Source organism: Aspergillus brasiliensis (assembly GCF_001889945.1).
Source record: "Aspergillus brasiliensis CBS 101740 unplaced genomic scaffold ASPBRscaffold_14, whole genome shotgun sequence".
NCBI lineage: Eukaryota > Fungi > Ascomycota > Eurotiomycetes > Eurotiales > Aspergillaceae > Aspergillus > Aspergillus brasiliensis.
This window is the reverse complement of record NW_027137455.1, coordinates 379714-402741: the sequence shown is the minus strand read 5'-3', so window position 1 is coordinate 402741 and position 23028 is coordinate 379714. Positions and strand designations below refer to the sequence as shown.

At 50.4% G+C, this 23028-nt stretch overlaps 7 protein-coding genes across 7 annotated transcripts; 5 read left to right on the top strand and 2 right to left on the bottom strand.

Moving 5' to 3' along the window:
- The first annotated feature begins 41 nt into the window (after positions 1-41).
- On the top strand, positions 42-1226 carry ASPBRDRAFT_47429 (putative nuclear distribution protein RO10). The gene is made up of 2 exons (XM_067625855.1): positions 42-370; positions 455-1226. The coding sequence occupies exons 1-2, from the start codon at positions 139-141 to the stop codon at positions 859-861; spliced, it is 639 nt and encodes a 212-aa protein (XP_067475176.1). The 5' UTR covers positions 42-138; the 3' UTR covers positions 862-1226.
- Positions 1227-4459: 3233 nt separating this feature from the next.
- sho1 (osmosensor SHO1) lies at positions 4460-5572 on the top strand (the record flags this gene model as incomplete). Its single annotated transcript, XM_067627905.1, has 4 exons — positions 4460-4597; positions 4656-4811; positions 4872-4994; positions 5054-5572. The coding sequence occupies 4 exons, from the start codon at positions 4460-4462 to the stop codon at positions 5570-5572; spliced, it is 936 nt and encodes a 311-aa protein (XP_067475175.1).
- A 988-nt stretch (positions 5573-6560) lies between these two features.
- Positions 6561-8207, top strand: ASPBRDRAFT_47425 (PQ-loop repeat-containing protein). Its single transcript, XM_067625854.1, has 8 exons — positions 6561-6868; positions 6988-7022; positions 7088-7173; positions 7250-7340; positions 7403-7532; positions 7590-7646; positions 7706-7754; positions 7823-8207. Exons 1-8 carry the CDS (start codon positions 6685-6687, stop codon positions 7971-7973), a joined length of 783 nt encoding a protein of 260 aa, XP_067475174.1. The 5' UTR covers positions 6561-6684; the 3' UTR covers positions 7974-8207.
- Positions 8208-9471: 1264 nt separating this feature from the next.
- On the top strand, positions 9472-12272 carry ASPBRDRAFT_199626 (uncharacterized protein; the record flags this gene model as incomplete). Its single annotated transcript, XM_067621349.1, has 3 exons — positions 9472-11059; positions 11138-11814; positions 11886-12272. 3 exons carry the CDS (start codon positions 9472-9474, stop codon positions 12270-12272), a joined length of 2652 nt encoding a protein of 883 aa, XP_067475173.1.
- A 680-nt stretch (positions 12273-12952) lies between these two features.
- On the bottom strand, positions 12953-14901 carry ASPBRDRAFT_47422 (mitochondrial 37S ribosomal protein mS45). The gene is made up of 2 exons (XM_067625853.1): positions 14253-14901; positions 12953-13995 (listed from the first exon to the last, which is right to left on the bottom strand). Exons 1-2 carry the CDS (start codon positions 14745-14747, stop codon positions 13327-13329), a joined length of 1164 nt encoding a protein of 387 aa, XP_067475172.1. The 5' UTR covers positions 14748-14901; the 3' UTR covers positions 12953-13326.
- A 1426-nt stretch (positions 14902-16327) lies between these two features.
- Positions 16328-18163, bottom strand: ASPBRDRAFT_58503 (uncharacterized protein; the record flags this gene model as incomplete). Its single annotated transcript, XM_067627904.1, has 1 exon — positions 16328-18163. One exon carries the CDS (start codon positions 18161-18163, stop codon positions 16328-16330), a length of 1836 nt encoding a protein of 611 aa, XP_067475171.1.
- Positions 18164-18315: 152 nt separating this feature from the next.
- ASPBRDRAFT_327663 (uncharacterized protein) lies at positions 18316-18871 on the top strand. The gene has a single exon (XM_067623055.1). It carries the CDS (start codon positions 18469-18471, stop codon positions 18838-18840), a length of 372 nt encoding a protein of 123 aa, XP_067475170.1. The 5' UTR covers positions 18316-18468; the 3' UTR covers positions 18841-18871.
- Positions 18872-23028: the final 4157 nt, after the last annotated feature.

The following is a 23028-nucleotide window of genomic DNA, read 5'->3' as shown; positions in this document are numbered from 1 at the left end:
TGTTGATGTTGTATGTCACGTTTGCATTATCCACCCCGAAACGGAGTCGAAGTCTCCCCTTAGCATCGAGATTCGAGAACCGTGGTTGAAGCAACATTGTCCGAACAGGGAAACCCCCTCTAAGCAACCTACTACACAATGACCCTCGAAAACGACGCGGTCGCCGGGGCCACAATTGAGCTCCTCGAGACCCGTCTCCGGCGCCTCACATATCTCTTGACCGGCGATGCCAACTGGACCGGCAATCCCACGCCGCCCGCAAAGCCCGCATCTCTCGACGACAGCGTCTCGCGCCGTCTTCTTCGTCTCGAGAGGGACCTGGAAAAGCTGAGCAGAAACATTCCCGCTGTTAGAGACGTTCTCAGTCTTCGTATGATGACACCGTCACCTTCTTTACATCTTCACTGTGTATATACGGGTCGATCAATAGCTAACTTAACTATTTCTCATCCAGACGACCGCTTCCCCGACCTCTTCCGCCAAACACCTTCCAAATCCCTCCCTGAGGGCCTATCGACGCAAAACCTCGCCTCAATCGTCTTATCCTACGCTTCTGCCTTTCCCGAAACTGCATCCCGACTTACCTCGTTGAATGATCTCCCCATCCCGGATGCCGAGACTTCAGCATCGCTGATCCAGCTCCAGCCACGATTGGACCAGTTGGCGCGGACTCAGGAGGACCAGGCCAAACAAATCTCCGAGCTACGTGTGCGGTCGGCTCGAGTCTTGCAGCGATGGTACGAAGTGGCGCTGGTTAGTGGCGGTGAATGTTGGGCCGAATGGGAAGGAAGACTGGAGGATGTGGAAAGGGAGGTCAAACGAGAGGAAGTGGTGAGGGAACGGCGAGCGAAGGAATTGTGAGATGAGTTCCTATTAGTTCTTTTTTTTTTTTTCTTTCGGTTCCCTTTCTTTCCTTTTAGCGTGCTTGGCTTGTGATATGATATGATACCTCTTTGTTTGTCGTGGTCATGTTTTAAAGGGTGGTGGTTATAGATGAGAATGGTGTGTAGGAGTAAATCTTCGATGTAGATGGGGCCATTCAACCATTGAGAGACATGATACTAGTCTTATGTGGCAAACGGTCATTTAGTGGACGGTCATCAGTCTATCCTTTCCTCTCTTTTTTTCTTTCTTTCTTCTGGATGGAGATGAAACAGACCCAACCGGCCTTTGATCAAACAAAGACCGGCATCCGGGTTGCAGTGTATACCGACGACGCACGGGAGACTGATCTGGACTCCCGGCAGAACTGATCGACCACGCCGGAACCCGGAAGGAGCACTTACTACTATCTACTTATCAAGTCACAGTGATCCGTGTGTACTCCATTAGGTAGTGGGTATCTATGTATCTGAATGAAGTAACAGATACCCTGCTCATTTCACAGATACAAGCTCACCTTACGGAATACATATATTGTACATAAGTGGAGATGAAGATCCACGGGGAAAGAATCCCGACCGGGTACTTTTATTTTTTTTTTTTTGTCTTATTCCTCGTGATCTCTCGACTCCTTGCATGAGGAAGAAGCATGATTGTGATTATGATGCGAAGGGGACTGACTCGTCGTGGAATATTCTTTGTTCGGCCTTAATTGAAACATCACCCATGGATGTATGGGGTAATATTCTAGTTAAGTAGTACATGGGGAAGAGAGTTTATGATCGGCTGTGTGTGTGAGATACGAGGTAATATTATTATTGCTTATAATGATGATAGGCGGGACCATGGACATAAGTTAGTACTTCGTACCTATGTACTTATCCCGTGATGTATTACTGTGTCGGGCACAGCCAAGTGTGTCTCACCTGCTTATGGTATGATACTTACAAAGTGCTTGTGATGGGCTGGCTGGCTGGTCAGCAACAGGCTGATAGGGGTATGTATCTGCAGGTCTAAGCCTTGCAGGGTGAGACTGTTGATTTGGATAGTACTTAGGGTGATGCATTGCATGTAGAACATTATATTATTGGGACTTTTGCAACTATGGTGATTGTCTGATTATGTACTCCGTAGTGAGTAATGAAAGCTATGCTTGAATTAAACCAGCATTGTTGCAGATGAACCAGTTGTTCCATACGAGTCATGTTATCCCAAGTAACCAAACACACTGTCATCGAGCATCACCTGGGCATAAGCAGCAGCAACATGATCAGCAGGATTAGAATCGTGGCAGTCAGTATAAGGCTTAGAGAGAGAGAGAGTTTCTAGAAGGAACGTTGGTCTTGCCTACTATACTCCGTATAAGAATGTTGGTGGATTATCGTACGGAGTATATTACTACGGAGGTACCAATGAATCTCCTCATGTAACTGGATCACTTACTAATTACTAGTAATCTCCCAGGTCTCAGACGACCAAACCAAGAGTTGAAAGCGAGCCAACTGGTGCAAGGTGGAAGGAAACCCACAGGCCACTCACGCCGCCACGAGAGAGCCACACAACTCAGCCTCAGTCAGCCTTCCCACTGTTCCAGGGGCCAGAATTGACGAAGAGAATCCACCGCCGGCACTAACGCGGGCGATGACCTCCAGAGTCCAAAGAAAAAGAGGGGCGGACGAGGCCCTCCCGGGAAAATCAACTAATCAAACAACCAACTTGGCCGGAGTTTGCGTGTCGTGCCCGCCTCAAAGCGGGTTAGGGCGGACCCAGTTTTTATAGGAAAATGCATCGATCTCATTATTATTTTCTTCTCTGAATTGACACTAACCGAGGTGGTAGTTAGTTAGTGACTAGTAGTAGTAAGTGTGGGAGGGGAAGGGGGAGAGAGGCCCGTGGAATTAATTCTGCATATCTTTTCTGACGGGGCTTATTTTAAATTGAAATGAAATCAAATCAGTGACGTGCACGCACATGCCAATTAGCCAGAGTAGAATGAATGATTATTGTTATTGTATTGTAGGCTGTGGCATGTTTTTTAAAATTCCTAGTTACTCAAGCTGAGCTTAAGTAATTATCGTTTTAGTTAATGTACTCCCATTGTGACAAAATGCGATCGTAATTCATGAGAATTAATTACTGACAGATAAGTCTGGAGTCGTCATCCTTCACAGCCCGGTGCTTCCCTTCCTCTCCTACTTGGGACATCGTCCGACGGAGAGTATTCATCACACCCATCTGTATAAGAATAGTAACGGCAGTGAAAACACCCTAGCACCCGGATGATAATGATAAGTGTAGACTAAAGTCAGTCTTGATCAGGTAGACAGAATCACTAAATACTCTGTCGAAAAATAGATAGTCCAGATGCCAAACTGCCATACGTCGCAGGCCACGCACTAAACCCAGGGGCCCCCAAAAAGACAGTGTCCGTTCTGTGGTTCGCGTGGGCCACTCGGGCCAGGCACTGTCGCTCTGAAACTCGATCCCATTTGTTTTCCCCTTCCAGTCTTCATCCCATCAATCTCCTTTTCCCGGCCTCGAACCTGGAACTAACCAACTAACCAAAGTGATTAGTGACTACGGAGTAGGCCTCGCTCACGGCTCCAGTTTTGGACTTCGCCTTTCTCCATCTCCAGTCGTTCTCTTCCTCTCTTTCTCTCATCGTCCTTTCTCCTCTATCCGGTCGGCTTGTCTATAGTCTACCCTATCGACTTTTCTTCTTTTCCCACTCGTTTCACTCGTTCACCCCTCCCCATCTTTACTATCCATTCTATTCTTATTCTATCTCCTTTCGTTTTTCCCTCTTTCCCCTCCTTTTTTTCTCCTCCATCTGCTTCCTTTCGACTCATTCCTCCTCCTTCCTCCGCCTCTTTTCGACACTAACGTTTCATCATTATCCGTCCTTTCTCCAGCCTGGTGCTGCTGTTTCTCTTCGTGCCTCTGCAAGGGGCATTCCGTGGGCTCAACCAACCTCTCCGAGCACTTGTTCCTCGATCCCTCCCTTCGATTACTCCGCCGGTTTGAGACGATCGGTGCCACTGCTTCTCTCCCTCCCCTTTCGCCAGCCCTCAACCATTCCACATTCATTTAACCTGTCTGTCTCAGAAGTATGTGATGCGTCGATCCTTGTTCTTGTTATCCTAAATCTTATTTCGAGTTTGCGTCGCTCCCATCGCTTTACCTTTCTGTCCGATGCCCTGCATGAGGCTTCTGGGGGATCGCGTTGTTGTCGTTCCTCACCATGTCCTCCGTGCGCCGTCGATCGACTTGCATGTTCCTTGATCATACACGTTCGCCCACCTGAGCACCTGGCTAATTGCGTTGTAGTCGGACACTTTCTTTTACCTTGGCCGGATCTCACGCTCATTGCCACACTCGACGGACTTCCCATTCTCACAACACATCACGAAATACATCGTCATCGACTCGAGAATTAAAGCACAGAAGAACACTCTCTGCGACTGTCCGTATACACCGCCGGAACTCTGAACGTCATTGTCGCATCGCGTCTTGAGCAGCATCCTCCTATACCGGACGCTTCTATATAACACCTCGCGACCTCGTTCGAACCACATTCATGGTGGCTTACTCTTCACGTTCCCCCTCCTTCCAGAAGCCATATACCTATCCCGAGCCTCCACGAAAGATGGCGCGTTTTAGAGCCAGCAATATTCTGGGCGACCCCTTTGCGCTCGCGACCACGTCCATCTCAATTGTATGTCTCAATCCTTTGTCGTGCGCTCTTTCGATTTCACGGCTAATCATCTTTTTAGTTGGCCTGGTTGATCGCATTCATCTCGTCCATTGTCACTGGCGTACATGGCGGGTATCCCACCTATTCATGGTGGGCTGTTGCTTACTCCTTTTGCTGTATTGTCGGTATGGCGGTTGTCTTCGGCACCGATACTGGTACCGTCTACAACATTGCGGTATGTCGCTATTTTCCCTGATTTCAAGCTCCCGACAATTTTGGTACTGATTCATGGCAGATCGTGGGGTATCTTTCCGCTGGTCTTGTTATTACAACAATCTCTATCAACACCTTAGTCTATGCAAATAGCGCTGCATCGCAAGCTGCCGGTGCTGGGTTCATTCTTTTGGCCATGGTTATTGTAAGTATAACCAGCTCCGACCGCGGATGCACTCGGCAGTATCACTTACCTTGATGCAGATTATTTGGATATTCTACTTCGGATCTAGCCCTCAGGCTTCGCATCGCGGCTTCATCGATTCGTTTGCCCTCCAGAAGGAAGGTGCTGGCGCATACGGAAATGGTAGACCTATGTCAACCGCATTCGGCAATCGACCCGAAACGACATCCAGCCAGCCCCCACAGATGTACACGTCCGCTCAACTCAATGGCTTCGAGACCTCTTCGCCCGTGTCGGGCTATCCCGGCGGAGCCCCTGGCTCCGAGCATCGCAGCTCCTCGCAGCCCCGCTTCGGCAACCCTTCCGCTACGAATCTGCCTAACAATGGCAACCCAGATGAGGTTCCCCAGCCAACGGAATACCCGTACCGTGCGAAGGCGATCTATTCGTATGAGGCCAACCCGGAAGACGCCAATGAGATCAGTTTCACCAAGCATGAGATTTTGGAGGTGTCGGATGTGAGCGGCAGATGGTGGCAGGCCAGGAAGGCCACCGGAGAGACCGGTATTGCTCCATCCAATTACCTGATCTTGCTGTGATCGATGCAGAGCAACGCACGGTGTCACGTCCTTTCCTTCCTCTGTCTTTCTGGTCTGTCATGGTTCTCGCTGTTTTGTCGCGAGAGAAAAATCAGTTTTTGATACCCTTCGAGTAGTATCACTCGGCGTGATTCTGGTTTGCGAAGTCATGTTACGTTTTGATGGCCCTGCGTATTGTGTATTGGTTTGTTTTGTTGTTCACTAGAGGCACTTTTTTATTCGTCTACTGTGCGTGTTGGCATATCTGTATTGTGTGTGTTCCCCCCAACTCATTAAGCGGGAACTTGTGCTGCTGATCTGTTATGTATGGCCTCCGGATCTGTTTTGATTATGTCCAGAAGCACCTCAATCCTTGACGGTTATATCTCTTTCATGTTACTATTGGAAACGAGTCCGTGTTTAAATACATGTTATCTTCTCACCTCTTGGGTGTTCATGCCGCGTGGGCCACATTAGACAGGTTGTATCAGACCAACTGTATTCAATTGGGCGGGTAGATAGCAAGCGGGATATAGCATTCGCTGCATTGCAATCAAGTAAACTTCCTCTGACCGATCCCATTCCGCGACCACGTGCGTCGAGTGATTGATTTCCCCACCGGTCAACATGAGGAGTCACAAAAGGCTGCCACTGCGTCCATGCCCATTCTTGCAAATCGTCCCCGCACCGTGGAGCAGACCATCCGGATATGTAGTGTTTGTTGTTCCTTGGAATCCATCCACCCGTTCCCGAATCCCGATAACTTCTCCGCCCGTAGTCCAGTCCTCGTTTAGACCCTTCCTCCTATTCTCCTCTGGTTTACCCGTCTTGTCCTAGTTTTCGGGACTTGTCCAATGACGTGCCCCCTTTCCACACCCCTCCGCCGATAGACCCAGCGGTCTTGGGCCCAGCACTGATGGCGGAACTGCCCCGAAAGGTAGCCAAGTCTGCAGGGAAAACGGTGAAGATAGTGATGTTTCTGTATTCATTTTTTCCTGGACAAGTAACTACGACTTCCTCTTTTCTATTCGTTTGTATATATATAATATTTAATTATCGTTGCCTTAAAAAAGTCGCCATAACTACTTGCACATCTAGTACTACACCGATATCGGTCTCTACTCCACCGTGTCATGACTGCTAGCAGTAGTAGTAGTAGCGACAGCAATGATGACAACATCACCGTTGCCTCCTATGTCCTAGGCACGATTGGCACCGTCCTCTGGTGCATCCAGCTCATCCCTCAGATCTGGTATAATTGGCGACGGAAGAAAACCGATGGGTTTCCGCCTTTGATGATGCTTTTGTGGGCTTCTTGTGCGTTTCTCTATGTTCTTTTCTTTTTCCCCTAGGAGTCTACCTTTTGTGATGGTATAGCATGGTATATGGGATAGGAAGGTTGACGTATTGAGTTGCTTGCTGCGCTGTTCAAATAGGTGCTGTGCCGATGGGAGCTTATATGGTTTTGCAAGTGAGTGTCACAGCTACTTAACTAGTGGGTTGATTTGACGGAGACTGATAGAGGTTTGCTTGCAGGAAGTCAATTTACCGCTGCAGATTCAGCCGCAGATCTTTGGGTTCTTTTCGCTGGTGAGCTGGGGTCAGATATTGTATTATAATCAGTATGTATTTATCCCCCGTGGTTTACTACTATTGAAGGATAATAACTAATGGCTCTTGTTGCTTGATTGATTGTAGCAATTATACATGCCTCAAGGCAACGTCATTAGTTGTAGCTACGGCGGTGCTATTCGGTGGGATTGAGACGTTATTAATTCTTACTCTGAGGGTTTGATTCCTCCTCTCCCTCCCTATGATTGAATCGTGGCTGATCATCTCGGTCCTATTCAGATACCATATAATAAAGGTGTGACCTGGCCGGACCTGGTGGTTGGAGTCGTTGCTGCAATTCTACTAGCATCTGGGCTTGTGCCGCCATACTTCGAACTGTGGAAGAGAGACGGCCGTGTGATTGGATTTAGTAAGTATTGATTATGTTCCATGTGGATTGATGCATTGCTGATTGTTCTGTCTATAGACTGGGTGTTCTTGTCCATTGACACCCTGGGAGGACTTTTCTCGCTGTTCGCTCTAGGTTCGCTTGCCCGGATCAGTCGACTATAATGTGAAATTTGACTAATAATCTGTAACTAGCTGCTCAGGGATCGTTCGATATTCTCGGCGGGATCATGTATATTCTCGTGTAAGTGGGATCGAATTAGAGAAGTAGTGTTTGTGGACAGCTGATGAGTGACATGATTCATGATATAGTGTTGTCCTCGAGGCAGGAATCTATGCAAGCCATATCATCTGGCGCATTCGGTATCGTGCCGTACGCAAAGAAGCCAGAGAATCTGGCAAAAGCATTGATGAAGTGCTGGAGGAGCGAAATAGGGTTCAATCGACTCAGGATGTATGTTAAGAACTTAAGGATGGAGGGTTCCTTTCTCATCATATCATCGCCGAGGGAACCGCAGCAGCAGCAGCATTCAATGCCGAAAGTAACGCAAAACATTTCGCAGGGAAACGTTGGCGGTGCCTGAAATTCGTGGCTGCGGAAAATGGTGCCAGCTGGTAAGGCGTTGCGGGTGCATATGTATCTACTACTACCTTGGATATACTAGAACGATATATAGATCTAAAATCGCATCTCGACCCAATAGACCCGCCCAACGGTCCGAAAGATGCGAGGCAACTACCAAGAATATTAAAAAAAGTGAAAGATAGTAGTTATGCATTAAGACCCCAATCTGGGCCTGAGACGCCGCGAGAATGTCGCGGACAGGCCGCCGCTGGACACAGATAGATGCATGTGCGCAGTGGAGTGGCAGCTGAATGGTGCTAAGGGATCTTAGTTTGACTCTTGGGGGATGTCACTAGTCATGCAACTGGACGCGGACAACAAAACTTGCGTCTGCCCGTCGGGTTGCGTTTGCGCTTGACTTAGTTAGACTTGATTTGATTGAGGGCTGGACGCTGAGAATTATTTATCTACGGAGCAAGTACAACTTATTTAAATGGGGAGGGAAGCCCGGTGCTCTTATGGGCCCAAGCGTGGGGGGGCAAAGGAGAATAACGAGCTTTTTTTGGGTATCCCGATTTTCCCCTGACTGGCAGATGGAGTTCTAACTAACTACTAAGACTAAGAGGTTGTTGTGGATGATGATAATCGTTTCGATTCTATCTCGGGAGTAGTCATTGCTATTGTCGTTTATTATCATCGTTTTATTATCATTATTCTCATATTCTGTTAGCGCATCCCCCATCCCAGTCTAGATCGGTTGTTGTCCCCCCCCTCTCTCCTCTGCTAGCTGCTAGCTGCTTCTCTCTCCATCCTTACTACTTGCTACTCCGTACTGTCGCTATACTATTTCTGTACTGCACACCAGCACAGTCCCTCGTCCCTCTTCTTCGCTCTCCTTCTCTTGTCCGTCTATCGTTGGATTTTCCCTCCATCCGGCCGCATCTCTGCCGTCGTTCATTTTTAGCTTCACTCACTTTTTTAGTCTCACCCCCTCCGTCTTTTCAGTATCTAAACTACTACTATTCACTACCATCTTCTTCCCCCATTTACTCCATACTTAGTACTGCTTTTTTTTTGGATCGAGCCATGCCGAGTGGCCCATTGCTTGCTACACATTTCCCCCGTCTCTCCTTCATGCTTGGATGCCATTTGGACCGGCGGAGGGTTCACTGACCTTCCCGCGTGTCTTTCCTTTCGCTATCGTTTTTATTGATTTTTGGGGTGTATCTTTTGCTTTTTCTTCCTTCTCGTTATCTTTTCTTTTTAAAGCTTCAATCTCCGCAGCTGCTGGGGGGTCCGCTCCATTTCTCTCTTCTGCATTGCGAGAGTAAAAGAGGAGAGATAAACAAAGGGTATCATCGATCTCCCTTTCGGGGAATTGAATGTGAGTTGCACGATGCCAGACCGTCGCTGGGCCAAGCTCAAGGCAAAGCTGTTATTGCGGCGATCGTCGTCGACATCGTCCGCTCCCGCCGCCACCGGCCAAGATGACCACGCCCAACCGAGCTGCGCTCCCGAACATTTGGACGAGTCAATCGCAGATTGTCCCCCAGCGCGACCCATCAGTGCCAACCGGCGCGCAGTGTCATTGCAGGCCGTGCCTCAAGCATTGAAGCTGAAGAAGAAGGAGGAGGAAAAGGAGGAAGAGGAGGAGCAGAAGCAGGAAGAGGAAGATCGGGCGAGTCCAGCTGAAGGGGCCCGGACATCGGTGATTGGCTCAAAAGGCGGGCGGTCGAGAGGATCTTTGGAGCAGGAAGAAGAAGAGAAGTTGGAGAATTGCAACTTCAAGTCGAAATCCTCTCGCCCCGAACCTGTTGCGGAACAACGTGAGGGACAACGGCACTCGCTCCTCGTTCCTTCAGGTGCCGGTGCTGGTGCTGGTTCCAGTGCTTCGCGTCAGCGTCAGCAATTGGACGCGACTTCTTCTCCCTCTTCTTGCGATCGTGTTCGCCCCGCGCCCTGCAGGCGTCACAGTCACGGTCCCTTTTCCGAGCACGTCCTTTCCCCACCCCCGACAACTCTATCGCCAGATCTGCTCCCTTCGCCTTCTCCTACCCCTCCTCCTTCGGTCTCGGATCGTGGTGTGGTTTCGGCCTCCTTTCAGTTTGGCCACACCCCGGGGCCTACGGTCGTGGAGCCGCAGTTGCCCGTGTTGGATGTCGTTGCGGAGAATCCCACGGTCGAACCAGAATTTCAGTCCACCTCCAACCATACTCCGGCTGCTTCCTTCCCCAAACGTCCCAGTCTAGGCTCCCGTCGTCAGTCGCTGCTGGCCCCGTCTCATCAACATCTGATCAACAGCTTGTTGGATCCCGGCTTGACTGCAGAGTCCGATCCTAACGGTAACGGTCGCGCCGCTACCCACAGCACAGGCATGTCTCGCAAGATTTGGGTCAAGCGGCCAGGCGGGTCGGCCACCTTGGTCCCCATCTCGATCGATTCTTTGGTGGACGAGCTACGGGACCAGGTCATCTTGAAGTATCAGAACTCGCTTGGCAGAACCTTCGACGCCCCCGATATTATCATTCGCATTACTCCGCGAGATGGGACGAACCGGCAGGCCACTCCCGACCGGATGCTAAGCCCCGAGGAGCCGCTGGCCAGCGTGGTGGACTCATATTACCCGGGAGGTCAAGCTATCGAGGAGGCGTTGATTATCGATATCCCTTCACGGCGCACTCCCAAACCCTCTCCACGCCATTCAGTATACTACAGCCATCATCATTCCGAACCGGGCGAGCATGGCGAGTACTTTCCGCTCATGCCGGCGAATCCCAGCGTTCCCACCCCGCCGACGCATCCGTCAAACTCATCTGCCAGTGTTAATGCTCATCCCGCCCCATCAATATCGATCTTGACGACAGGAATGGCCCCTCCGTTGCCCTCTCCAGGGAGTCGCGGGACTCGACATCCCCGTCGGCCGCCCCTAACTCGTCATACTACCAACTCGCCCACCATCCTCAATCAGGCGCCAGTAGCGAAAGGTTGGTCTACTCTCATCTCAATGAGCTGCAAGACGTATGAATCATTTGCTAAGAAGCTTGCTAACTTTTTTCGAGTAGATCCCGGGATCGTCCCCAGTAGTATCCCTCCGCAGCCTGCTCCGTCCATTCCTACTCCTCCAGGCCCGCCGCCAGAATCCCCTCAGGCCAAGTCTCTTACTCCTCCAGCACGCGGGGCATCGCCGCGTCCACGTCCCTCCACATCCTCCGCGAAGCCGAAGAAGACCAGCGCAGCACAATCTTTGAGCGGGGTCTTTGGAGGTCTCATCGAGGGCACGGTACCGCCCATCAACGTCTTGATTGTGGAGGACAATAACATCAACCAACGTCTCTTGGAAGCTTTCATGAAACGTCTCAGCGTTCGCTGGAAGTGTGCGGCCAATGGTGAAGAGGCGGTAAACAAATGGCGCCAGGGTGGTTTCCATCTCGTCTTGATGGATATCCAGTTGCCCGTCATGAACGGTCTGGATGCGACGAAAGAGATCCGCAGGCTCGAACGTTTGAACGGTGTTGGTGTGTTTCCCAAGACTGCTGACGGGCGGTCGAGCGCTGCAACTGCCAATGCGGCATCGCCCTCGGCAATTGCGGGCACTCGGGCGCCTCTGAAGGAAGAGGATACACTACACGATCTGTCTCTGTTCAAAAGTCCCGTCATCATTGTAGCCCTGACCGCGAGCAGTCTGCAGAGCGATCGTCACGAGGCTCTTGCAGCTGGCTGCAACGACTTTTTGACCAAGGTATGTAGATATATTTACTCGGTCTATTGTCCGCTTTCGCGTCTATCGCAGCACGCTAACGAATTGCGTAGCCGGTTCGCTTTGAATGGCTTGAGCAGAAAGTGACAGAATGGGGCTGCATGCAAGCTTTGATCGACTTTGAAGGCTGGCGCAAATGGCGCGGTTACGCCGATGAACCTCAGCCTTCACCCACGTCTGACGGCCATACGAGTCCCATGCAAACAGGCGGAGATGGAACTTCGCGGAAACAGTCCCCCGTTAATCCGCTCTCACCAACCTCGACTTTAAGTCAAGGAGCTACCAAAAAGGACCGCAGAGTCCCCAGTTTCCCCAAACCCATCGACGTTACGCCCGAAGACTCCTCCGGCAGTGGTAGCGGCGAGGGCTTAGACTCACCCGCCAGTCCAGTGACATCAGTCCCTGTCCCAGACGGACCCGCGGATCCTGATGCCCTCTAGATGATCTCCGTGCTACACATTCTCTCTCGTTCTGTGGATGGTATCACATCAATCAACTATTGGGTTGCTCTGCGCGTGTGTGATTGAGCACATGACGTGCATGTTTTGAGACTCTCCCTCTCCCTCTCTCTCTTTCTCTCTTCAATCTACTTCCAAAACCGCATTTCCCGCTATTTTGCGTCTTCCAATGGATACCCAGCATAGCCCATCGTCGATGTTATTTTCTCCTTATTATACTTCGTCGCCTTCCTGGCGTCCGCAGCTCGCGGTAGTCAATTCTTTCATTCCCTTTGTTTGTTCGTGCTCGTGTTGACTGGCGTCTCTGATATATTTATTGTTGGTTACTTTGGGAAAAGGGCAAGGGTAAGGAGGAGGGTAGCATACTCACGCATACGAATCGAGATGTCGTTTTGTTTATTTGGTTTTCGTCCTTATCATCTTTATACATCTACATGTATGTCGCTTTCTGAAGGGGCTTGATTTTCTGTCTCTTGTGTCTGTGCCTGCCTAGTAGACTTTTTGATGTACATAGATTGTTCTGTCGATTGGTTAGGGGGTTCTTATCCTCCTCAATTATATCATATCGTGTAACTACCTATGCTTTCCTTCTCTTCTATTATGTTTACCGGGATGGTGTATTGACTATAGTACGAAGTGAAAAGCGGACATTGAAGAATTGGAATATTGTGTTGAAAGGTCTTTCTTTATATGTAATATTGAAGTATCGAGTCCGAAGAGATAGGTAGGTGATGGATGATAGATAATAGTAAAAGGCTATAGATACATATTCATGGCTTCCAAAAGGAGTAAAAATAAGATAATGGGGGTAGTTTAACCAAACAAGCTCCTCGAGAAAAAAAAAAGTATCAATCGATCAACCAGTCACAAAGACTGTATCGTACAGTGGTAATATAAAGCAATTGAGTGGGGGCATACAAATACATTCAACCGTCCATACCGCACTGCGAGATGGACGGGCTATACAGGGATCTTTCATGTCATTGGGTGATAAATAAACATGATCGATGATGGGGAAGGAAGAAAGTTGCAGATCTTACACCTCCACACGGGTGGGGATCTTGACCTGGCCCTTCTTCCGGTCGTAGTTGGGGACACCGTATCTGCGACCGGGAGCGCGAGCGTTGCGACCATCCTTGCCGGTGGTTTCCTGGCTGACGACGACGTCGTTGATACGGAACTCGAAGCGAGAATCCGCGGGCTGCACGCGCTGTGTTTGCTTCTCCTTACGCTCCTGGATGAGACGCTTGCGCTCCTGGTCGGCAGCATCCTGCTTGCTGAGGCGAGCCTGGTAGAGCTCACCGTGCTTGGCAGATTCATTCGGTACCAGTCGTATGTCACGGGTGCTTGTGACCATGTGTGGGTGCGGAATACGCACGTCCGCGGGCTGGAGGACCTGTTGCTCTTCCTCGCCTTTGCCGACGAGCTCAATGTGCGAGGGGTTTTGTGTAACCCGGCTGATGGCCTCAGAGGGATCAGCAACATCCTTAGCGGCCTGCTCGTGTTCTAGAGCCGGAGCAGCAGAGAAGACACGGCCAGCATCAACACGGTTGAACTGGCGGGACTCAGAGACGGGATAGAAGATTTGAGGGTTGGTGAGGCGGTGGACGGGGAGGTCGTTGATTTCTTCATGGGGCTTGTCGAGAGGCGTTACGGGAACCATTTCATGGATTGCCCGGGCGTAAGGCAGAGCCAAGGATTTACCCTGGAAACAAGACTGTTAGTTGCGTGTGACACGAAGTTCAGGCAGCATGATCAGAGCTTGTAATAATAAAAAAACAAAGAATCGGTGTATATCAGGAAAATAGGCGTTGTAACCATTCCCAGTTAACTGGGTCATAAAGACTAATCGAATTTATAATTTTTCTCATCATTGCACCGCAGGCATGTCCGCTTCAAAAGGCAGAAGGGTAGGGAGAGCAATCGCATTGGTAAAAGAAAGGGACGAATCTGATAACATACCTGTTTCTCCATACGCTTCTCCAACTCGACCAGCCGGACTACGGCAGCGACTCTCCTCATGTCGACCCTCAATTCGACACTGACGGCACGCACACTCTTCTTCTGTTTTACTACCCGGTTGTAGATTTCTTCCCGCAGCTCCTCACTGAGGATGCTCTCTGAGCGGTAGGCAGGGTTTGCCGGAAAAAGTCTGGTTTCAGCGACTGGCAATTCCCTGAGTTTGGGATTGGTCCGCATGAGGTAGTTTGTTGTGCCTGGAGTGTGGGATCTCAGAATGGATGCCTCGGTATTGAGCCACGCGAACATCTCTCGGCGACGTCTAGTCTGAGGGGCTGGCGTGGACGAAAATGACCGACACGAACGCCATGACTCATGTGATGAAGGGCATGTGGTAGCTAGCCTGGGAAGACATGTAGAGGAGGATGAGGTAGAGGATGTGGAAAGGTAAGGGAGGAGGGAGTTAGAGACGACCGAGTTCTGTATTCGGGGTGCCATGTTGACTAGAAGGACAGGGTGAGAGGATAATTGGGCAAGGAAGAATCACCAACGTCAATGGACTAGATTCTAGGTAGAAGCAGTCCAATTGACGGGAATTGAGGGGGCTAGTGGAGGAGGGGAAGGAGGAGGGTGGATGATATGGAGGTTCGGGATGGAAGAAAGGCACGAACTCGACGAAAGAAAAGGAAGAAACTTTTCGGCGAAGCTGGTAGTCACGTGAGGCTACCGGTGGTGCGGCGCTTGGCCCGATTCGGGGGGTGGGGGAAGCTGTGGATGGTCCCGTGCTGCCGGCATCAGCAATTCTTACTATTGGCTTCATTCCCCCATCGGCTCCCAGGACTAACTATGACTTCCCCCTTCCAGTTTACAGCTGTGATATACTGTCAAACAGAAATGACCGGTGCAATTCCATTGTTGAAGCTAGTACATGTAGAGCAATTTCCCGCGAAGTAAGACGAAGGGAAGCAAATTCAACATGCCTCTTTCCCAGGGTAAATTCCTGCTCATCAACAGATCCTTCCCCCGGACGAAGAGAGAGAAAAGAAGAACAAAAACTGTCAAAGGCAACGGAGAGAAAAAAAAAAATAGGGTAGTAATAGCCTCCATGACTCCCATGTAACCCAAGCAATGACCGCAGAGCAACGACGCTGCAAAACACGATGCGAATAAGGGACGGAACAATGCGCTACGATCCCAGGCGGCCAGCAGCAGCCAACACATGCCTCGGAATACCCCTTGCCCAATGATCAAAGACAGATAGATGACGTCCCAGAAATGTATCTCAAGTGTATAAGTACCCAGGTGAACGCCCCGCACAATGATTAGCTGTTGTCCAGATGAATGCTGTAAACAATGTACCACAACACGGGAGAAATGGTCGGTAGCTCAAACAAGATCCAGCACTAAGAACTTCCCTCCGGAATTCCCGTAAATTCTGGCGTCCTGGTCTCGGCCAACACATCCTTCTCCCATCCTGCGTGATTGGAGGGGTCAAACGAAGGGCTGAATGGTTCAAGCAAGTAAAATGAACGGCAATTTCCCACATGTAGACAAGAACACACACACAAAACATGGAAGAACGGACAGACAATGGAAACCTTCCCTCTTGTAGAAAAGACGGAGAAAGCAACTATTAGGAAAACATCTGAATGGATAACGCGACAAGACGGCACAGGGTATGAAGGTAGTGCAAACATGATGACAGAGCAAGTGAAACAGGCGAAGTTGGCAAATGAAAATCCTCACGGGCTCCTGGACGTATTAAAGAGAAACCCATACGCGCACAAATGCAATGTCTCCCACCCAAGAAAAGAACAACAACAAACACGACATGTATAGTAACAGCGCCCCTGATCCCATGCTATCGGAGTGCACAGCAAACGAATGGAATACAATCATAGAAAGCAAAGCTGAAAAAGCGAGAGCCCCGTGGTCCTTACTCCCAGGAGGAAGGCGAGCCTCCAAATGCTGATCTAGCTCATGAAAAAAAATAGAAACGATAACAACCCCCAATGCGCCAGGTAGCCCAGTGATCATCAAGCATGTCGGACATTATCTCCACAGAAAGGTGCATCTTCCTACCGGCCCATCATATAATCCGGGTAGTAGGAGTTATAGCCACCCACATTGGGACCCGAAGTTCCGCCGGTGAGCTGAGGGGGCGGGGACACCATTGCGTTCATTGGATTCGTCCGAATTCCAAGGCCCGAATTGGCATTGAAAGTACCGTTGTTGGGCAACGGTGCATTTGGACTCCCGGATGGATGCATGGCACCGTTGTTTCTGATTGCCACGGGTGGTACCAAGCCGGGGGGCGCGGACAGGCCCGGTGGCGGTCCACTGACCGTCGAGAACATGTGATTATGCATTCCACCGAGACTGCTGCCTCCAGGTACACCACCTTGAGAGGCCATGGCATTGGACGCGCTCATGGACCCGGGCTGTCCGGATCGGACCCCGAGGGGGTTCTTCGAGAAGCTTAGGCGGATACCGGTCTTGATACTGTTGGACAACTTCACGCCATATAGCTCGTTTAGCGCTTTGCCAGCGGTGCCCACATCGTCAAATTCCACAAAGCACATGGGTCCATTCTGTTTGTTTCGGAAGCACAAACGCTTGTATCCACGCTGCTTAGAGAAGAGAGCCTTCAGCTCTTCCTCAGAAGTGTCTGGGGGGAGGTTCCCGACGTATAAGGTATTGCATGGCGGATTCATGTCGTTAGGGTTGGCTGCCGGGAGACTGTGGCGAGGCACATGCGGATTACCATAAGGGAACACATGGCCCGTCCCGATGTTGTTGTTCATCGGCTGGGAAAAGGTCGATGGAGGGTTTTGGACGCCGATGTGCGCGTTTCCTCCTTGGTTATAATTCGGCAGTGGAGGGGAATTGAGATTGCCAGCCAAAGACATGTTGGCAAACTGGTTGCCCAGAATCTGAGGGTTCGTGGAGCGTCGAGGGACAGAGACCGAAGATGAATGCCCGTTTTCGGCATAGCCCACAGGATCCTTGAGCAACTCTCCAGTATCTTCATCAATATCTTGATCGATCATCGATTTGCCACTAACCCGAGGGAGCTCGGGAACGCCATTTCCGATCGGGGACTGGGGGGAGAAGAGACTGTGAAGCCGGGAGCCAGGCTCCGATGGGGGTAGTGTATCGCCAGAGGTAGCAGGTCCTGTGGTTGCGTTCAGTTTCTCCAAGGTTTGGAAGGTCCCGTTGAAGCGCGACGACTGTCGCGGCAAGCCTCCATTAACATGTCCCAGTAAGCCCCGAGTCGCCGTGTGGTCGATCGTGTTTCGCCTGGGCACCAAGGAGGAACCCACTGAGCCGTAGAACATCTCCACGATCATGGTGGCGTCGTTCTTCGAATTGGGTTTACCGTCAAGAAGCGCTCGTGCTTCTTCCGCAGCGGCCAGGGTGCTGAAGCGCGCGACCGCACACAAATATCCATTATCCTCCGGGGCGTCGGAAGGTACAAAATCGGCATCCACAAAATCTTTGGCAAAGAGGAGCATGCTGCGCAGAGCATCGCGAGTCGTGTTGCGCGGGAGTTTGCGCATAAGGATCGCACCGCCACCGGATCCATTTGTCGGTCGGATGAAGCCATTCAGGCCCTGCGCCGACCGATCCGAGTCGCCCAGACGCATAGCGGACGAGGAGACGTTGTCAAAAGCGGGAGAGGGGCCGATCGGGGAGAAAGGGTAGGTGAACGAAGGACCTAACGAAGTTGGTGCCTGCGATGCGGGCGTGTTGTACACGTCGGTCGACATCGCATTCTGAGCCGTCGAGGGCGCTTGCGAGGCCGAAAGCGGCTGGTGGGTAGGCGACGCGCCCGAAGAGACCGAGGGCGTGCGCTGAGTAGTGCTGCAGGAGCCTGGACTCGTACGGGTGGACTGATTCGAACTGCCACTCATGCCTCGCGGACCGAAATTCTAAAAGCGTCTGACTCGATCGATTAACCCCACGAGCGGACGGGAGCACGGGCTCCTCCAAGAAGGTAAGGGAGTGCGGGAGGCGACCGAATGACAGATGGGACAAGAGAAGGCTGGGAGGGGCTCAGCCAGAGGATTGTCAGGAACAAGTGGAAAACGTGAAATGGTATATGAACCAAATTATAGGAGATCAAAAGTGCTGACACAATCTCGTTGGGAGGGAGAAAAAGTGCGATGGATCAACACGCGCAATTGAAGCCGCGGTATGCGTGTTTAAGGAGGTAAGGATGCGACGGACCGGGTGTCCGAGGGAGAGGCAAGAAGTTGGCCACACACACACACTCACTCACACGATGGGAATGAAGAGGGAAAGAAAAGAAGAGAAGAATGAATTGATAATCAAATGCAAAAGGAATGATTATGCGATTCCAAAATTGAAGGGAAATGGTACAGAGGAAGTTGAGAAGGTAGAAGTTGGAATAGGGGAGGATGAAAGACGCGAACGGGAACGGAAAGGGAAGATGGCGAAGGATTGGGGGGAGGGAGAGTGGGTAGGATTGGGGAGGGAGGATGAGGGAAGAGGGAAGAGGGAAGAAAGAGAGGAAGGAAGACGACGACGGCGACGGCGACGACCAAAAGACCGTTCGGGGGAAGGATAAAGTTAGATTGGGTTGAGTTTGGGGGGGGGGAGGAGGAGGAGGAGGAGGGGGGGAGGGAGAGAGATTGGTAGCAAGTCAAGTCAAGTCAAGTCAAGTTAGTGAGTGAGTGAGTGGGTAGTGGTGGGAAGGGAATGAGTGGGTGGTGCGAAGACGGAAGAGGGAGGGGGAGGCGTGTTAAGTAAGTGCCGTAGGCAGTCGTGGAGGATGCGTGGTAGTAGTTAATAGTGGTGGTAGTAGGAGTAGTAGGAGTAGTAGTATTTAGTTCGTGGTGTAGTGCAGGTTTAGTAGACTCGATGTGATCAAATCCAAGTTGATGGTTTGTAGTTTGTAGTACCCGAGAGCCCGTTTTTCGAATGGGAACGGGACAATGCTGAGAGAATATTCGATATGATGGATGGATGGATAGATGGATAGATGATGACGATGATGAAGGTGGAGAGAGAGAGAAAGGGAATGAGGCGACGAAGAAGAGGAAAGGCTGCCGTACAATCGGCGTAAGGAACCACAGGAACTGAAACTGGAAATGGTGTGAGAGGATCCGGCGGAATGGGTAGATAGTAGTATCTATCTAGAACGGTCGTCGGAATAGTGGTAGTAGTGCTGCTGCGTAGGAAGCAGAGGGGATAATAATGATGATAATAATGATGATAAATGAATAAAATAATACCACTACGTACTATTAATGAGTGAAGACAGATGGAATGAACGTCAACTTCCGCAAATGGGTCCTTTAGAGAGTTGGACACTGGCCGGTCCTTTGGGACTTTTAGTTAGACTAGGGGGGAAGAGAAGAAGAAGGACGAGGGAGAGAGAGTAGAGACTAGAGGGAGAGAGGATTATTGGGGATGAAGCAAGTTGACTGACAGACTTGACTGAGGGCGGCCGACCGACCGTCTGTCTGTCTGGTCTTGTCTTGTCTCGTCTGGTCTGGTCCACGGATCGAGACTGGCTCCGTTCCAAGAAGCGATGGCCAGTCGGGAGGTCCCTGGAGCCTGGTCGACTCTACTACTAACTAATCCCCGAACTAGAACGGGTCCAAAAAGGAAAAGTGACTAAAGATGGGCGCCATCCAACGAGCGCTTGCAGCTGAAGCGCGACCCGGCAGTTTAAGATGACACGACGCGCTATCAATGGAGTGCCAGCCGATCCCGTGCTGATGCTTGCTTTGGCGTGCTTTTGGATCTGTCCGGTGGGCGCGTTGTGCCTGGGAAATTCTGTTCTGACATTCATGCAATCGATCAACCACTCGGTTTAGAACCCAGTTCAATTGGCTCTTTACCGGGTTTTAGGTGTCATTGGGGATTATCTTTGCATCCAGACTACCTACACCACCCCGATTGCGGCAGTCTTCACGCAAACAACCGAAACAAAGGAGGGAACAAGCATCCGGATGCGACATCACGGGTGCGTGCCTTGAGGGTCGCATAGCGCGTGGCAAATAGGAGGCAGTAGTTCTCTCTTCTCTGTCTCCCTCAAAAGGCAGATTCGCGTTCACCACAATATCCAGCCAGGTTAGGTTCAATTACCGAGGCCGTAGTTGAGATACATTCATCCACTTTTGATTTATTTCTATTGTATTTTTTGTTGAGCAGCTCAGGAATCTCATGGGTGGTCGGTAGTCTAGACAGTAGCATATACAGTTGATCAAAAAGGGTGCGGAGGGTGCTAAAGATCAACAGCATCAACATCAAGAACATACAATAGTCATGAAGATCCAGATCCAGCTAGCAGCCACCTACAGTGTACCAGTCAGCTCAAACAGTATTCCCCTCAAGCACTGGTGGGGTTCTCGGAAATCCCTTTGTACAGTTGGCCATCATTCTTCATGCCTGCCGGCACCTTTCGGGGCCTTATTGTAGCTCTCTAGCTCTTCCTACTTCTTACCCAGAATAGTACCATGAGTGTGTCCCTCCTCTTGACTCATGGCCCCCCCGAGATATATGACGAAGGTCCTATCCCGTGTGATAAAGGCAAAACCATCTCTACCATGTTTTATAGGAACCCTATTTACCCCCATCCACCTGACCACTTGGGGGGGGGGGGAGTTATCGCTCTGTACGACACAAAGAAGCCACCCCGCGGAGCATACCCATGGAAGTCGAAGACTGATCCTGCCTTACAGCCCGATCGATGCCTTCCTAGCTTGCTGCACATAATCAAACAGAATCGAGCGATCCACTCGGGAAGCCCACAAGTAACATTCACAAGTTAAGTCCAGACTCATACTCCGTACTTAAAATGTAAGGCTACAGATGGCTTTTCTTTCCCCCCAAAGCCTTGCTACTGGGTGTCTGACAATGATTATTACTAAAACCTTATAATGTTTGCCCTTAAGGGCCCGTTGAGTGACTGCCTCGGCACCATGGACCATGGACGGAATGTATAGGCGATGCGCTCAGCTGACCGTAAAAAGGGAAAATAAAATATAGTAAACTCTCATCATGACTGTGTCAAGATCTATGGCAGATTCACCAACTAGTTATCTTCTCTTCAGCTGAATCAGGATTTGTTCTTAAATGTCTACACAAAACCTAGCGATTAGCGCGAATAGTTACCTTGTCAGTTAGTCAGTTATCCTGGGTGCTGGATAGTCATACCAGACCAGGATGTCCTTCCTGGGTCTTTTTCTGGCTTTCAGAACAAGACCAGTCAACCAATCACAATATAGCTCCATGAGGTAAGACGCTTACGTCCAACTGGCGCGAATGTGCGAGACCTCAGCCGTACATGAGCTAACATGAGCACACATGAGCGTAGATAGGTACCCATTATGTACCTAACTCAGTAAGAGTTAGGAGAGGCCGGGCCCTGGTGGTGTGGCTGCCACAGATCCATGGGAAGGACAAACTCTGACGCTGATCTTCCCACCTGAAATTCCCTACGACAGCCAATCATCACGGTGCGTCAGACGTCTGGACTCGGGACTGGTGCGTTCTGTGCCTTGTCCGCAGAACGGGATTGGTCCATGACTTGACTCCTCATTCCGCGGGCAATGATTGGGATTTGGGACAATGAGAGAGGGCGAACGGGAATCCTTTCAGGTGTTGCAGTGGATGCGCGGTGGTAAAACGGTACGAGTTAGGAAGAAGACCAAGGCATGGTCATTTCTTTCTATCTACCCAGTGTTTGCGGAGTACCATGTCTCCGCGCACCCAGGGTGCCGCTCATCCCGGGAAAGATGACGGCTGAGGGGAGTGGCACCAATGACTCGGGATTTACGCGTAGGATCTAGATGCCAGCGACGCGCTATTTCATCTAGATGCCTATATGCAGGTTAGGTAGTGTGTACGCCAGATGTGAGAAAAAAAATTTGTGCAGGTTAGACTTAGACTCGTCGTTTGGATACGTGGACGTAATGTAATCAGCCCGATAAGACGCGATAGATAAAGTACACTCAGTCACCTCATGGATCTCATCCACTTTCCCTTCTGTCTAGTATCGTTGATCTCTCGTTGCATTCTTCTTCACCGAGACTGAAGGACGTGCATCAAGGATCAAACGCATTTTGATTGCCGCAGATGTGGTTGGCGCAGATTGGATCTTGGTGTGCTTCACTGACAGGTGCTGATCTAACGGAAAGCCAAGTGGTGATGCCTGCATGGTCACCTGCCAGCCTAGAGTTGCAAGGGGGCAGGCAATGCACAAAGTACGGAGTCACTCGGGACTTTCTGCTCCCCTTGTTTCTTATTAACTAAGCAAGATAAGAAGAAGTTGATGATAATGGGCCCGATGTTGTTCATTCAAAAGGGTAACACATCGACTGAAGATATGTCTTCAGATCTACCACACCGCATCTGCACGTTTCGACACGAACGTAGTAGCATAGAAACATTGCCCTCTTCCTCTGAGTCTGGTCTGCCGTCATTCCTTTTTCCCTGTATCCGCCTTGCAGATGGGAGGCCCTGCCTGATTCCGGAGGTGGCTTTAGCATTAGTTTAACAGGCTCAAAGCCCAAAGGACGTATGCCTGCTCATGCAGCGCGGAAACCTCATCCCTGCCAGTCATAAACGTCATAGTCGCCTTACCTAAATGGCTGCATTTTGGGATGCTTGTACGTGGGAAAAGGGGGCGGAGGCCTGAAATAACGTATATTGTATATCACACAAGCAGGCAGCACGTTATCAACTCACATAATGTACATAAATTCTCAACCCATAAATCAGTTCCAGGAGAATAGCTCTCAGTAAA

Excerpts from the sequence above, each read along its gene's own strand:
- ASPBRDRAFT_47429 (XM_067625855.1), top strand. The coding sequence starts at position 139 with ATGACCCTCGAAAACGACGCGGTCGCCGGGGCCACAATTGAGCTCCTC. Across the intron at positions 371-454 it reads TAGAGACGTTCTCAGTCTTC|ACGACCGCTTCCCCGACCTC; the intron begins GTATGATGACAC and ends TTTCTCATCCAG.
- ASPBRDRAFT_47425 (XM_067625854.1), top strand. The coding sequence starts at position 6,685 with ATGACTGCTAGCAGTAGTAGTAGTAGCGACAGCAATGATGACAACATC. Across the intron at positions 7,023-7,087 it reads GAGCTTATATGGTTTTGCAA|GAAGTCAATTTACCGCTGCA; the intron begins GTGAGTGTCACA and ends GTTTGCTTGCAG. Across the intron at positions 7,174-7,249 it reads CAGATATTGTATTATAATCA|CAATTATACATGCCTCAAGG; the intron begins GTATGTATTTAT and ends GATTGATTGTAG.
- ASPBRDRAFT_47422 (XM_067625853.1), bottom strand. The coding sequence starts at position 14,747 with ATGGCACCCCGAATACAGAACTCGGTCGTCTCTAACTCCCTCCTCCCT. Across the intron at positions 13,996-14,252 it reads AGAAGCGTATGGAGAAACAG|GGTAAATCCTTGGCTCTGCC; the intron begins GTATGTTATCAG and ends TCTTGTTTCCAG.
- ASPBRDRAFT_327663 (XM_067623055.1), top strand. The coding sequence starts at position 18,469 with ATGCGACGGACCGGGTGTCCGAGGGAGAGGCAAGAAGTTGGCCACACA.